Raw genomic sequence first — 16,706 nt, 5'->3', positions numbered from 1 at the left:
CAATGGAAAACTAAAGGGCAAAGTGTGATTAATGTGATTGAAAATTAGTCTGAAAACTTTATGGCCAGTTTCACACAATAAAGGGGATTTATCAAAGTGTTAGTTTGCTGGCATACAAGCCTTGATTTATTCGTATTCTTGGAGCATGGCTAGGGTCACCTTACATCATATCCACCTCAAGTCGAGTGCGGAGTCAGGATCCAGGGGTAGTGAACCCACTGGACCACCGCGGACAATGACGTAAGCCAACACCTGGGACCTGAGTCTAAGTGACAACTGGTTTTCACCAGAGCCTGCCGCAAAGTGGGTTGGACTTGCTGCGGCATGGTACCACCAGGTCATTCCACAGGTGCGACTGTCACGGGTGCTCCCGCGATCCCTGTCTCGGATCGCGGGCGCATCCGTGCACCCCCGTTTGCCCCTGCTGCAGTCCGGTCTCTGCACTCACCTCTCCCGGCTCCTGCTCTTCCCCGGACTGGTGTGCGCGCGTGTCCCCGCCTCCTAGGGCGCGCGCGCGGCTCCTGCCGAAAATTTAAAGGGCCAGCGCACCGCTAATTGGTGCACTGGCTGAACCTCACCTTTAAGAATCCTGCCTCTTCCTGTGTCCCCTGCCGGATCTTTGTGCCTCATAGCCTTAGAGAAAGCTTCCAAGCGAGTATTCCTGCGTTCCTGTGTATTCCTGCGTATTCCTGTGTTCCTGTGCATTCCTGTGTGTTCCCGCTCCTGAGTCCTGTGTTGCCGTGTTACCTGAGTTCCTCCGTGTTGCTGTGTTCCGTGTGCCTGTGTTCCCGTTCCCACCTGCCTGGACCTCCTGTTGCTGACCCCGGACTTGGACCTGACGTTGCATCTCTGCCGCCTGCCCTGACCCTGTGCCTGGACCCGTCTACGAGATTGTCATCCGCTAAGGTACCTCGACCTCGGCTGCCACCATGGGCTAGTCACTCCTGGGAACGACCTAGTGGTATCCTGCTGCAGCAAGTCCAACCCGCTTTGCGGCGGGCTCTGGTGAATACCAGGTGCCGCTAGGCTCCGGTTCCGGGTGTTGGCTAGTTACATCTCCCGCGGTGGTCCAGAGGATCCACTGATCCTAACAGTAAGATCCGGCCATGGATCCCGCCGAGGTTCCGCTTCCCACTCGACCAAACTTTGCTGCCATAGTGGTCCAGCAATCCCGGGAGATTGCCGCTCAACGCGAACAGCTGGATCAAGTCACCACCATGCTGCAACAGCTGCTAGCCACCCAGCAACAGCAACAGGTTCCCGTGTCTGCTCCCGTGGCTCCTGCAACCCCGGTCTGCCTTCCTGCTGCTGAGCTACGACTACGGCTGTCTATGCCCAGCAAATTTGACGGAGACCCCAAACAGTGCAGGGGTTTTATTACTCAATGCTCCCTACAAATAGAACTTATGCCTTCGCAATTTGTCACGGAGCGTTCCAAGGTGGCATTTTTCGTCAGTCTTCTCTCTGGGAAGGCCCTGGCATGGGCCACTCCTCTTTGGGACAGAGGCGACCCGGTCACGGCTACCCTTGCGGCTTTTCCGGGCCGTTTTTGAGGAACCAGCACGGGCTTCTTCTGCCGAGACTGCGTTGTTGAACCTTCGCCAAGGCAACTCATCTGTGGGAGAGTATGCTGTTCAGTTCCGCACCCTGGCCTCTGAACTTGCCTGGAACGATGCAGCTCTCATCGCCACCTTTAAGAAAGGACTCTCGCCGCAGGTCAAAGATGCGCTGGCGGCTCGGGATCTACCGTCAACTCTGGGTGGTCTCATCACACTGGCCACTCGGATAGATGTCCGGTTTAAGGAACGCGCTGAGGAACTTCGCTCTGAGCATCCTCAAGCTCAGGTAAGACGTTTTCCTCGCCTCGCACCTGCTTTCCAAAGACCGCTCCAGCCTCCGCCTGTATCGTCTGCTGAGGAACCCATGCAGGTGGACAGAATCCGGCTCTCTCTACAAGAGCGTTCCAGAAGACGACAGGAGAACCTTTGTCTGTATTGTGCCAGTCCAGGGCACTTCATCGGGACTTGTCCTGTTCGTCCCCCACGTCCGGGAAATGCCAGCACCTAGGGCTCTTGGGAGAAGCGTCCCTAGGTGTGAGCCAAGCTTCTCCACGTCTGATTATTCCTGTGCTCCTCAGCGTAGACACCGGCACCCAGATTCAAGTTTCTGCTTTCCTGGATTCAGGCTCTACAGCGAACTTTATGGACGCAGCCCTGGTCTCCCGGCATCACTTCCCAGTGGTTCGTCTTGAGAAACCATTGTCCATTGCCTCAGTCAGTGGCCAGATTCTTTCCGTGCCCATCCGGTTTCGCACGGAACCCCTGCTTCTGCAAGTTGGAGCCTTGCATAAAGAAAGACTTTCTTTTTTTGTACTGCCCCAAAGCACTTCCACCCTCCTGTTGGGTCTCCCCTGGTTGCAGCAACATGCCCCTGTGCTGGACTGGTCCTCTGGGGAGATTCTCCGTTGGGGCCCTGCTTGTTCTTCTCATTGTATGGAGGTCCCTCGTCCGCTCCCTGTCTGGACTTCCACCTTGTCTCCCAAGCCCCTGGAGGGGCTCCCCGCTCCATACTTGGATTTCGCAGATGTGTTCTCCAAAAAACAGGCAGAGACTCTTCCTCCACATCGTCCCTATGATTGCCCCATCGACTTGCTGCCCGGCTCTTCTCCTCCACGGGGTCGGGTGTCAGCCGCCATGTCTGAATATATTAAGGAAAATCTGCAAAGAGGTTTCATACGTAAATCCTCCTCTCCAGCTGGCGCAGGTTTCTTTTTTGTCACCAAGAAAGATGGCTCTCTTCGCCCCTGTATAGACTATCGCGGTCTTAACAAAGTCACCGTTAAGAATCGCTACCCCTTGCCGCTGATCACGGAGTTGTTTGATCGTCTACGGGGCGCGAGAGTCTTTACCAAGTTGGATCTTCGTGGTGCCTACAATCTTATTCACATCAGGAAGGGTGACGAGTGGAAGACTGCCTTTAACACCCGTGATGGGCATTTTGAATATTTAGTTATGCCCTTTGGACTTTGCAATGCACCAGCCGTTTTCCAGGAATTCGTTAATGATATCGTCAGGGACTTATTGTACAGCTGTGTTGTGGTTTACCTGGATGACATCCTCGTGTTTTCTGCTGATCTCGAGTCCCATCAGTCCCATGTACGGCAAGTGCTCAGTCGCCTCAGGACTAACCATCTCTATGCCAAACTGGAAAAATGCCACTTTCATCAAAGGAGCCTTCCATTCCTTGGCTACATTATTTCCGACAGAGGCCTGCAGATGGATCCCGCTAAACTATCTGCAGTTCTTCAGTGGCCACGCCCAGTGGGACTGCGTGCTATCCAAAGATTCCTGGGCTTTGCCAATTATTATAGGCAATTCATTCCACATTTTTCTTCCCTGGTAGCTCCACTGGTGGCGCTAACAAAAAAAGGTGTCAATTCTCGTCTCTGGCCCCCTGCGGCTGAGGAGGCCTTCACGAGATTAAAGACGGCGTTTTCCTCTGCATCTGTTCTTACCAGACCTGATACCGAGAAGCCATTCTTTCTGGAAGTCGATGCCTCTTCCGTAGGAGCTGGAGCGGTTCTTACCCAGAAGGGGCCTAGGGGCCGAACTCTCTCCTGTGGCTTCTTCTCCAAAACATTTTCCTCCGCAGAGAGAAATTATTCTATAGGGGATCGTTAGCTTCTGGCTATCAAGCTTGCCTTGGAGGAATGGCGTCATCTGCTGGAGGGAGCTCGATTTCCAGTCAGTATTTTCACGGACCACAAGAACCTCCAGTACCTGCAGACAGCTCAACGGTTGAACCCACGTCAAGCCCGGTGGTCCCTATTCTTTTCCCGTTTTGACTTCCAGATCCATTTTAGCCCAGCCGAGAAAAACATCAAGGCTGACGCCCTGTCACGTGCTTCCGATGTTATGGGGGAGGACTATGCTCCGAGACACATCATTCCTCCAGAGAGGCTTGTGCTGGCAGCGCCGGTGGACCTTCAGCAATTACCTCCCGGCAAGACTTATGTGCGACCTGGACTTCGAAAGAGGATCCTGACCTGGGGACATTCTTCTCGAGTGGCTGGGCACCCTGGGGTGCAGCGCTCTGTGGCCCTGATTTCCCGTTTCTATTGGTGGCCTGATTTGGTCAAGGATGTTCGGGATTTTGTGCGGTCTTGTGCCTCTTGTGCTCGCAATAAGCCCTCACGACAAAAACCAGCTGGTCTTCTGTTGCCGTTACCCGTGCCTACCTGCCCGTGGTCTCACGTGGCTATGGACTTCATTACTGATCTGCCGCCATCATCTGGCAATACCGTTATCTGGGTGGTGACAGACCGCTTCTCTAAGATGTCCCATTTTGTCCCTCTACCAGGTTTGCCTTCAGCCCCACGTCTTGCCAGTCTCTTCTTCCAGCACATCTTCCGGCTTCATGGCCTTCCCCGGCACATCGTTTCTGATCGAGGTGTTCAGTTCGTGTCCAAGTTCTGGAGATCTCTGTGCAATCAGCTGCAAGTGAAATTGGACTTTTCCTCTGCCTATCATCCTCAGTCCAACGGCCAAGAAGAGAGGGTGAATCAGACTTTGGGATGCTATCTCCGCCACTTTGTGTCCGCTCGTCAGGATGACTGGGCTTCTCTTTTACCATGGGCGGAGTTTTCCTACAATTCCCTGGACTCCACTTCTGCTGGTTCTGCTCCCTTCTTTATTAATTACGGACTGCACCCACGGCCTCCTCTTCCGTTACCTGTGTCTGCAGATGTTCCTGCTGTGGAGGACTTGGTACAGGATCTAAAAGCCATCTGGGAACAAGTCCGTACCTCATTGCTCCAAACTTCTGCCAAGACCAAGCATCAAGCGGACAAGAAACGTCGGCCTTTTCCTGTCTTAGCTCCTGGTGACAGAGTCTAGTTATCCTCAAGGTACGTCCGACTGAAGATCCCTGGTTACAAATTGGGACCCCGGTTCTTGGGTCCATTTGAAATCCTCAGTCGCATCAACCCGGTAGCCTACAAATTGCGGCTGCCTCCTAGCATGCGCATACCCAACTCCTTCCACGTTTCCCTCCTCAAGCCAGTCATCTTAAACCACTTCACCCGACAAGTTCCTCTCCCTCCGGCCCCACAAGCGGACTTTACTGATGTCTTCGAGGTGAAGGAGATCCTGGATACTAAGACAGTGAGAGGTAGGCGGTTGTTTCTGGTAGACTGGAAGGGATTTGGTCCTGAAGAGAGATCTTGGGAGCCAGAGGATAACATCTTGGACAAGAGCCTGCTCCAACGTTTTCTCAGGCCCAAGAAGAGAGGGAGGCCGAAGGGGGGCACTGTCACGGGTGCTCCCGCGATCCCTGTCTCGGATCGCGGGCGCATCCTTGCACCCCCGTTTGCCCCCGCTGCAGGCCGGTCTCTGCACTCACCTCTCCCGGCTCCTGCTCTTCCCCGGACTGCTGTGCGCGCGCGTCCCCGCCTCCTAGGGCGCGCGCGCGGCTCCTGCCGAAAATTTAAAGGGCCAGCGCACCGCTAATTGGTGCACTGGCTGAACCTCACCTTTAAGAATCCTGCCTCTTCCTGTGTCCCCTGCCGGATCTTTGTGCCTCATAGCCTTAGAGAAAGCTTCCAAGCGAGTATTCCTGCGTTCCTGTGTATTCCTGCGTATTCCTGTGTTCCTGTGTATTCCTGTGTGTTCCCGCTCCTGAGTCCTTTGTTGCCGTGTTACCTGAGTTCCTCCGTGTTGCTGTGTTCCGTGTGCCTGTGTTCCCGTTCCCACCTGCCTGGACCTCCTGTTGCTGACCCCGGACTTGGACCTGACGTTGCATCTCTGCCACCTGCCCTGACCCTGTGCCTGGACCCGTCTACGAGATTGTCATCCGCTAAGGTACCTCGACCTCGGCTGCCACCGTGGGCTAGTCACACCTGGGAACGACCTAGTGGTATCCTGCCGCAGCAAGTCCAACCCACTTTGCGGCGGGCTCTGGTGAATACCAGGTGCCGCTAGGCTCCGGTTCCGGGTGTTGGCTAGTTACATCTCCCGCGGTGGTCCAGAGGATCCACTGATTCTAACAGCGACTTTGTCCCCATTGGCTGTCAAGGCAAATACAGAAATGGAAGTCAGGTCTATGGTCAGGGACAGGCAGGAGGTCAAGACAGGTGGCAAAGGTTCAGGGTCAGAGGCAGAGCAGAAGGTCCGGGCTGACGGTGGAGGAGCGTAAACAGGAACAGGTCCGGGGTCACAATGGGAAATCACACTAATCGCAAAGGTCATGGGAAACAAGCGCTTTTTAAGGCTGTGAGGCACAAAGATCTGTCAGGGTGTGCGGGGAGAGGGTGGGTTAAATAGAATTCTGGGTAAGGCCAGCGCCAATTAATGGTGCACTGGCCCTTTAAATCTTGTGAAGCCGGAGTGCATGGAGGCTAGCCCTGCATGCCTATTTACTAGCTATAGCCTGTGCTTAATCCAGGCACAGGATACAGTGCAATTCTATACCAGATAACCTGGTGTTTAATTGTCCGGCCATGTAGCTAACTACCGGAAATATCAATAGGCTGACGCCTTTTTATACTGTTTATCTGGTGTGATAAAAGAGGTATGGTAAATATGAAGGGATGTGAAAAATTCCTGCTTAATGAATTTCCCTCCAGTATTCTGTGACAATTTACAAAATCTTAGTATAACAAGCACCGCAATGTCACTGTGTCACCTAACCTTGGCTGTCACCTTGACTGAAGGCTAATCGCAAGGGCTAAATCCATAAGTCCCAATTAGTTTGCACCCTTTCACCCCATGCAGGGATCTGGACTTTGCTGAGACAAGGACTGAAAACTGTTGACTTGAAGCTGCCCCAATGTTGATGATAGCTGACCAAAGTGGGTCATACAGCACCAGTCCAAACAAATAGGAATCAGACAAAGAATAGTCAGAGAAAGTCCAGGTTTGGAGCTGGAAAGCAATAGGTCAGGGAAAACATCAGACAAAATGCAAGTTACCTGTCAGGGGTCAGGGCAGGAAAATAGGGATAACAAGCAGGTCAAGCCATGCTTGGTCACAGAAAACTGATCCGATTCTGAACCAGTCATAGAACAGAGTTGTGTACAAATACAGAAATTCATATAATGGCAGACAAGCATAACTTTGCATAGAAACTCAAAACTCTGGAAACTCCCAATGCTTAATAAATCTGCCCCAAAGTGTTAGCTTTCATGATTTATTAGTTTTCTTTTTATTTATTAACATATTTAAATTGTAATCTTTATTGTTTAATATTCTCTTTCAATTCTGGACAAAATAATTGCAGTTGTAAAGTTTCGGCGATCTAAAATCTTCACTTTCTACTGTGTTCTTATCTTGTCTCAAATCAATGTAAACATTTCTATTGGAATAATATTTAAGGTATTACAGGTATTGTAATTGTGCTGGGAGAGTCCAAGACACAAAACGGTGATACAATTAAATTGATTGCACCTTCTCCCAAAAAAAAACAAGTCCTCTGGGGATCGTAGAAGTATATTTATTAGGAAATATTTTATGGCACTGACCATATTCTCTTTATTTGCTGAACATCACAGATGTGCATACTGTGCACATAGATAATACAATTTGGACATAAGCACAGTAAGTATATGTACATCACTTTATTTAAATGGTGAACCCTGTAGCTCCATTGGCCTAAATCCTTTGAAACCTGTCTTAGGTGCCTCATTCACATTCCTAATGCTACTTCTTTATGGTCTACAAGTGGAAATAGAGGAACTTCTTCTTTGTTGAAAACATTTTGGAGTACAAATTTGTGCCATGTATTCTGAGGATGGTATCATTTGAGGGACAATTTAGGGGGTCTCTGTTAATGCCACTCTTAAAGGCATCTCAATATTTTTACGGGGGGCACATTCTGTAATCATTTTCTAATCATTAGTTAAAATATCATAACATCAATGTCTAGAGAAGTAGAAATAAAATCAAGCATCATGTGGATATCAGCTTCTTCTTCTGTAATGAAAAATGTTTTAAAAAGGCCCTACAGCCATTGCAAGCTCCCCACACACTGACCAATTTCGTTTTCACAAAGTCTTACTTATGGTCATGAGTAAGACTTTGTGTAGTTGAAACACATTTGTCGTCTCAGAGTTTGCAATGGTGTATTTAAACATTTTTCAATAAAGAAGATGTTCTGCCAGTATCCATGATGTGCTGGATATCTGTCTACTATCTGGCTTTAGGAATTAAAAGTGCACCTGGAAAGTGCACCTACAGAGCAGAAGCCATTGCCGGTTGCATTAGGGTGAGCTGTATAGAAAAGCAAAATGTGATAAATATTAAGACATAACTTTTAATAGTAAAGATAAAAAACATTAAATCCTAAAATCTGAATGACGCCGCACATCATGTGACAATTGGTAAGGGCAAGTGTATATATCACTGATAGGACACAGATCTTTTTATGTACACGTGATTAGTGCATATCATACTCCTATACAGATCATTAGCCGATGTCAAAATCTTGTAACTTCTTATAGTCAATAACATAACCAGCTACAGCACATAGAGAGGAGGAAAAGTTGAACCAATCTCACCCAGTCCAGTAGTGCACTTGGTTCGAGTTCAGATGGTGCGATAGGATGACAGGGAGCCTATTGTCCAGATGTGACAGCTATCCCTAAGTTCTCTCACCTATCGCCCAGAAGATTGACTCCCGCCCTAACAAGGGCGGTCCCACACTTGCCCTATTGGTTATGCTGTCCCTAGATGTCCAAAGGGTCCAGAGAAAAAAATCCCATCCCTATTAGGGTGAGCTGAATCAATGTTTTGCTCTGTTGTAGGTCTCTAGTAAGTGAAGGAAATCATATTCCATTACAAAAAAACCTAAACATTTAATTTACCTTTTTCCCTTGAAATTATTTACAAGTAAATGTAACAATTATCATAAACATGTTAAGCATCACTGGGGGACATGTATCATTATTTGTGCTTGTCAAATTGTCTCATTTTTGTGACTTTTGTCGTATTTGCGACTTTTTTGCGACTTTTCACTCGTCGTCTTTCAAGTACGCCTTGGACTGCACCTTTTGCAGTGTGCCTTATGTATCTTTGTTTTCCAGATGTTCCGTGCGACGTTTCACTTAGGTTTCACTTTTTAGTGCCTTTTTTGCGACATTTTAGGCGCAAATCTGCACCTGGTCCAGGGCAAGTGCAAAGGAAGTTTTTTTTTCATGGACCCGATTTTAACATGTAAATAGGAATTATTTCACATGCTTTGAATCTTTAACATTTTGCACAGTAACCTCTTTTGTCAAAATTCTTAAATTTTTCTATTTTTTTTTTAAATTGTTACATCTAGGGGTGAGGTCACACGAAGCAGTTTAATTGCATTTTTAATGCATTTTGAAACCAATTACAACAGCTGAGCAGAGGTGATTTGCCTTATTTCATTACTGTTAACATTTGTGCTTACAAAACGCAATATAAATGCCGCGTTAATGCATGTGTTATTATTGCGTTTACTATGCGTTTTGTAAATTCAATTGTTAACAGTAATGAAATAAGGCAAATCACCTCCTCAGCTGTTGTCAATAGTTTCAAAATGCATTAAAAATGAAACATGTTAAATCCCAAATTAACAGTAGTGTCCACTGCGGTATATAACCCCCTCACATGGTCTGTGTCCTCTCCTGTATATAACCTCTCACGTGGCTTGTATCCTCTCCTGTATATAACCCCTCACATGGCTTGTGTCCACTCCTGTATATAACCCCCTCACGTGATTTGTATCCTCTCCTGTATATAACCCCTCTCATGGCTTGTATCCTCTCCTGTATACAACCCCTCTCATGGCTTGTGTCCTCTCCTGTATACAACCCCTCACATGGCTTGTATCCTCTCCTGTATATAACCCCTCACATGGCTTGTATCCTCTCCTGTATATATCCCCCTCACATGGCTTGTATCCTCTCCTGTATATAACCCCCTCACATGGCTTCTGTCCTCTCCTGTATATATCCCCCTCACATGGCTTGTGCCCTCTCCTGTATATAACCCCATCACATGGCTTGTATCCTCTCCTGTATATAACCCCCTTACATGGCTTGTATCCTCTCCTGTATATAACCCCCTCACATGGCTTGTGTCCTCTCCTGTATATAACCCCTTACATGGCTTGTATCCTCTCCTGTATATAACCCCCTCACATGGCTTGTGCCCTCTCCTGTATATAACCCCATCACATGGCTTGTATCCTCTCCTGTATATAACCCCCTTACATGGCTTGTATCCTCTCCTGTATATAACCCCCTTACATGGCTTGTATCCTCTCCTGTATATAACCCCCTCACATGGCTTGTGCCCTCTCCTGTATATAACCCCATCACATGGCTTGTATCCTCTCCTGTATATAACCCTCTCACATGGCTTGTATCCTCTCCTATATAACCCCTCACATGGCTTGTGTCCTCTCCTGTATATAACCCCTCACATTGCTTGTATCCTCTCCTGTATATATCCCCCTCACATGGCTTGTATCCTCTCCTGTATATAACCCCCTCACATAGCTTGTGTCCTCTCCTGTATATAACCCCTCAAATGTCTTGTGTCCACTCCTGTATATAACCCCCTCATATAGCTTGTGTCCTCTCCTGTATTGAGCATCTCTGGAGAGCCTTTAAAATGGCCTCCACCAGCGTTCGCCATCCAACCTGAGGAACTGGAGAGGATCTGAAAGGAAGAGGCAGAGGATCTCCAAATCCAGGCTTCAATGAAATAGAGGGAGGAGACATTAGATTTCCCCACAAAATTTTTTTTTTTTTCAGATGACTACTTGGTACAAAATGTTACAAATTATTGCTATAGACATTTCATTTTTTCCCCTTTTTTGCCATGTATATCCGAGACTTGGCACTTCTGTGATAAGGCTTGGCTGCCAGTAACCCAAACGTTGAGATTGAAGTCATTACCTAGTCTTCTCAGAAAATCAGAAATCCTAAACCATTTTAGCTAACATAAATACATATAACTAGTATTAGTGATTCCCAAATGTACTGTCCAAATCCTTCACCAAGAATAAAACCGAGGGGAAATTTTCTAGTTGAGGTTGGAGACTTTTTCTGTTGGGGAGAAGATGGGTCACAGTCGGAGAGTAGATGGGTTGCAGTGGTGTTGAACTATAGGTCTATTTATAAACTGAAAAAACTTATAAAAATGTTAAATTCCAGTCTCTTTCTTACTATTAAGTAATTTCCAATCATTTATCCAGTTAAATAATAAACATCTTATGCAGATAAAATATGAATCAAACATTGGTGAAAACCTTTATCCTCATAGGACTCTCTAACAATCCAGATTGGCAACTTATCCTCTTTTTTTTGTTTGTCTTTATGTATTTGGTGACACTATCTGGAAACTTTCTGATAATCATTGTGGTGAGGTTTAATTCTTCTCTCCAGACACCAATGTACTTCTTCCTCAGCAATCTTGCAATTATTGATCTTTGTTTCTCCACCACCATTGTACCCAAGCTTCTTAAAAATACCATATCCCAGGATAGGACAATATCTTTCTTGGCATGTGCTACACAGATGTACTTCCATTTGAGTCTGGGATCTACAGAGTGTTTGATGTTGGCTGTCATGGCTTATGATAGATATGTTGCTATCTGTAAGCCTTTGCATTATAAAACAATCATAGACACAAGGAGACGTCTAGGATTGGCTGCCGGATCCTGGACTTTAAGCTTCTCATTCTCTATGATCCATGCAGTTCTGACCTTCCGGTTGTCCTATTGTAAGTCCACTCAAGTGAACCATTATTTTTGTGAGATGCCACCACTCCTCCAGCTATCGTGTACAGACACTTGGGTCAATGAACTTGTACTCTTTATCACCGGTGCCTTCTTTACTCTTTGCTCATTCCTGTTGACGCTGGTATCTTATATTCAAATCATTTCAACCATTCTAAAAATCCACATTACCAAAGGAAGACTCAAAGCTTTCTCTACATGTTCCTCCCATCTTACAGTGGTATCCCTATACTATTGCACACTAGTATTTATGTACATGAGCCCAAGGTCTAGTCACTTGCCAGGTCAGGATAAAGTTCTCTCTATCCTCTACACAGTAGTCACTCCCATGTTGAATCCCATCATTTATAGTGTAAGAAATTCGGAATTTAAAAAATGTGTAATAAAGATTTTTAGAAACAAAAAGTGTTTAATGACAACAAATTAACCTTCAATAACCTTTTCTAATAATAATCTTCATTATGCTTTCTGTCTGTTCTCCTGCTTCTTTTTCTGATTTAATAAACCATTGGGTTATTTTGCTATATTTGAGGAGTTTTTCTTGCATATTACAGGGGCTATAGGGAGACTGTTTGTGGCATAACTTTCTGATTTTCATCCGCTAACCCAAATTATACCTCCAATAAAAGTAAAAAATGCAAAAAAGTCAAGTAACAAGGACACGCCTTTGCAGTCTGGTCCCACCCACTGATTATGAGGTCTGTGGAACGGCTGGTGGGGGTAGGCTGCAATAAGCACAGAGCGGGCATGCATATGTTATAAGGCAACGGATCAAGAGGTGCTACAGTGACATAGGCTGGAGTGCCTCAGGCTCATTTTAATATTTTTAGTCTTTTTAAGAAAATCTCATTGTTCCTGGACATACTAAAAGCAATGTCATCTCCTTGACAAATGAACACGAATTTAAGTATGGTACATCTACCATTAGTAGTAGTAGTAGTAGTTAGATGGTACCAATCAATTTCAATCAATTTTTCTATAACATTAATCAATTTAATAATAACATTTCTACTCCTCGTATCTCTGAATCCCAATATAAGTTCAAGAATACCTGGTCTGCGATAAGGTTGCAAAATGAACTAATCTTTGTGGAGCTGGACTGGAAAGGTTTTGACTCAGAGAGTTAGTTGAAACCTGTTCACAATAATAATGCTTTTGCACTACCCTACTCCTATCCAAATCAAAGTTACTGTGACATGGAGAGGGTGTCTGATTGTTGGGTTTCTTATCTTGGTTGTTCCTTACAAAAATTTCCTGTTGATATCAAATTCTAGAATTCTTCTCTGTGATTGACATCCTCTAACCAACCTAGACGATCTTCCACCAGAGAGAGAGATAGTGTTCTTGTGAAACTGTAAAGTAAAGTCCAGAACCCTCTATGGGGCTACCATAAGGGTAGTGCACTTGGACTAAGCGCCAAGGCAAACAGGTCTGTTAGCACAATGAGCTCACATGTATTCACTTGTTTTACTCAAACAGGGGTGTAACAACTGGTGTAGCAGCCATAGCAGCTGCTATAGGGCTGAAAGTGTCAGGGAACCCGGCACCCGAACTGTCACACTGAAGAATGGAGGAGGTGCCCTGTAATATACATATACACCATTGTACACCATATGCATATAATAATGCACAGCTTCCACAAAATACAGCTGAGCTGGAAGCTGAGATGAGAAATGTTAGGGAGGAAGAGAGCAAAAAAGTAGGACTGGACGTCTATTACCTCTGTTTCCTGCTGTCTACTTACATCAAGTGGTCTGTACTAGGCTTCATTTAGATGTGTGGCCTCTGACCTTCCTAGTGTAAGAAGAGTGCTTGACATTGAGTAAATACAAATGTCTGTATATATTGAATGTATGTGTGTATGAATTCTATATATTGTGTGTTTGTGTGTATATGCTATATGTAGGATTATGCAGTATGTTTGAATATAATATGTTTGAATAATATATATAATATATATACTGTATGAGTGTATAAATATATATATATATGAGTGCATAAATGTGTGCATATGAGTGTATACATGTATGTATTTGTGGAAAAGTGTATAAATGTGTATGTATGAGTGTAGAACTTTGTGTGTATATAAGTATATAAATGTGTGTGGTTGTATAAACATGTACAAATATGCATATTTTTAAGCAGCAAGGAGCCCCGTGCACCGGTCTGGCTAGCTTTTTGTCAGGATTTGAGGTAGTGGATCCTCTGTAACACCGTGAGCGATGGAGTAAGCCGACACCGGGGAGCGGAGTCTAAGTGGCAGCGCAAAGCGGGATGGACTTGCTGCGGCAGGGTACCACCGAGCGCGAATTTGCCCGTGGTGGTGGCCAAGGCGTGGTACAAATTTGTGAGGCAGAATTGTGGTTGGGGACAGGCAAGAGGTTGAGACAGGCAGCACAGGATCAACATCAGGAACAAAGCAGGAGGTCAAGGCAGGCAGCACGGAGTCAAAGTCGGGGACGGAACCGGCGTCACAATGGGAAATCAGCAGACAGGCACAAGGCAACGAAACAAGCTTTCTCAGAGGCATGAAGCACAAAGATCTGGCGGGGAATGCAGGAAGTGGCCGCCTTTTATAAAATTCCAGGAAATGGCCAGCACCAATTAGCGGTGTGCTGAACCTTTAAATCTTTGAGCGCTGCCCTAAGTGCTGGGGACGTGCGTGGTGCGCTGCCGAATCCTGAGCAGGAGTGTGGAGGGGTAAGGAGGTGTGGGGAATACTGGGAGCTGCCGAGGAGCCGGGGACTGAAGCGAGGCACGGGTGTACCCACGACCCCCTTTGGCCTACCCCCTCACAGAGGAACCTCTGTGGGAGGCCACGGTCCAAGATATTGACTCCGGGCTCCCAAGATCTTTCCTCAGGCCCGAACCCCTTCTAGTCAACAAGGAAGAACTGCTTCCCTATCACTGTCTTCATGTCCAGAATCTCCTTTACCTCGAATACATCAGTGGAGTCCGCCTCAGGTGCCGGAGGAGGAGATTGCCGAGACAAGCGGTTCAAGATGACAGGCATCGGGAGAGTGACGTGGAAGGATTTCGGGATGCGCATAGTGGGAGGAAGGTGGAGTTTTTAAGCCACAGGATGTATGCGTTTTATCACCTCGAATGGCCCCAGAAAACTTGGACCATATCTAGATGATAACCACACCTTGTCACCCGGAGAGAAAACTAAAGGAGGCCTGCGCTTCCTATAAGCTTGGGTCTTGGTGCGGACTGATGCCTGAAGCAGAGACTGACGTGTCTCTTCCCAGATCAAGTTGAGGTCCTGCACCAATTCTTCTACCGCAGGGACGTCCGAGGGCACGGACAGTGGAAGCGGTGTACGTGGAATTAGTCCAAAGACAATAAAGAAAGGGTCAGCGCCACGGTAACAGGGTGGAGCAGTCGTCCTGACGAGCAGAGACAAAGTGAGGTAATAGCCCAGAGTTTGGTTGACCCTCTTTACTTGCCCGTTAGTCTGGGGATGATATGCGGAGAAGTCCAGCTTGACCTGCAGTTGATTGCAGAGGGAACACCAGAATCTGCAAAGAAACTGGGTCCCATGCTCCAAGAAAATGTGCAGAGGGAGTCCATGTAGCCGAAAGATATGGAGGAAGAACAGACTGGCCAGACGAGGAGCTGATGGCAGACCTGACAGCGGAACAAAATGAGACATCTTCGAGAACCTATCAGTTACCATCCAAATGACCGAATTTCCAGAGGAAGATGGTAGATCCGTAAAAAAGTCCATGGCCATGTGAGTCCACGGGCAGCTGGGTAGCAGCAGCGGCAACATGAGACCAGCAGGCTTAAGGCGAGATGGCTTATTATGAGCACAGTACGTGCAGGAACCCACAAACTCTTGCACATCTTTGACCACGTCTGGCCACCAATAGTAGCGAGAAATGAGGGCTACTGAACGATGCACCCCAGGATGCCCAGCCACTCGAGAGCAATGTCCCCAAGTCAATATCTTTTTCCGAAAAGCAGGTTGGACATATGTCTTGCCAGGAGGGAGCTGCCGCAGATCCACTGGAGCAGCAAGAATCAGTCTTTCAGGAGGGATAACATGCTGCAGAGCTGGTTCTTCCCAAACAAGATCGGAGGCACGAGAGAGAGCATCGGCTTTGACATTCTTCTCAGCAGGGCGGAAGTGGAACAGGAAATTAAAGTGAGAAAAGAAAAGGTACCAGCGAGCTTGTCATGGGTTGAGGCACTGAGCAGTTTGGAGGTACAGGAGATTCTTGTGGTCCGTATATACACAGGCCGGATGACTAGCCTCCAAAAGATAGCACCACTCTTCCAAGGCAAGTTTAATAGCAAGAAGTTCTCGATTCCTCTCGGCAGCAGAGGATGTCTTAGAGAAAAACACACAAGTGACTGTTTGGCCTTTGGGCCCTTTCTGGGTGAGAACAGCTCCAGCACCTACAGAGGAAGCATCCACCTCATGTTGAAATGGTTTCTCAGTGTCGGGCCGTGTAAGGACAGGGGCATAAGCAAAGGCAGATTTAAGCTTGGGAAATGCTTCTTCGGCCGTCAGAGGCTAGAGTTTAGGATCAGCGTTCTTTTTTGTTAATGCCACAATGCTGGACACGAGAGAGGAAAAATGCAATATAAACTGCCAGTAGTAATTGGCGAAACCCAGGAATCTCTGTATAGCATGAAGTCCTACTGGGCAAGGCCACTGAAGTACCGCAGATAACTTGGTTGGATCAATCTGTAGGCCCTCACCGGAGATGATGTATCCACGAAATGGAAGACTCTTCTGATGGAACTGACACTTCTCCAGTTTGGCATAGAGACGATTGGTCCTTAGGCGCCTAAGAACTTGTCGTACGTGGACATGATAAAACTCCAGATCAGAAGAAAACACCAAGAAATCGTCTAGGCAGACTACGACACAAACGTGAATTTAGATTAAAAAAGGGGGGTATTTTTGGTATACACTGGCGCAAAGATGT

General features: G+C 46.9%; 1 protein-coding gene across 1 annotated transcript; it reads left to right on the top strand.

The window, feature by feature from the left end:
• Nucleotides 1-11,254: 11,254 nt before the first annotated feature.
• On the top strand, nucleotides 11,255-15,343 carry LOC140070063 (olfactory receptor 5B12-like). Its single transcript, XM_072116391.1, has 3 exons — nucleotides 11,255-12,145; nucleotides 15,018-15,133; nucleotides 15,223-15,343. The coding sequence occupies exons 1-3, from the start codon at nucleotides 11,255-11,257 to the stop codon at nucleotides 15,341-15,343; spliced, it is 1,128 nt and encodes a 375-aa protein (XP_071972492.1).
• Nucleotides 15,344-16,706: the final 1,363 nt, after the last annotated feature.

This window comes from Engystomops pustulosus, chromosome 7 (genome assembly GCF_040894005.1).
Source record: "Engystomops pustulosus chromosome 7, aEngPut4.maternal, whole genome shotgun sequence".
In the NCBI taxonomy this organism is placed as follows: Eukaryota; Metazoa; Chordata; class Amphibia; order Anura; family Leptodactylidae; genus Engystomops; species Engystomops pustulosus.
This window is presented reverse-complemented; position numbering and strand designations above follow the sequence as displayed.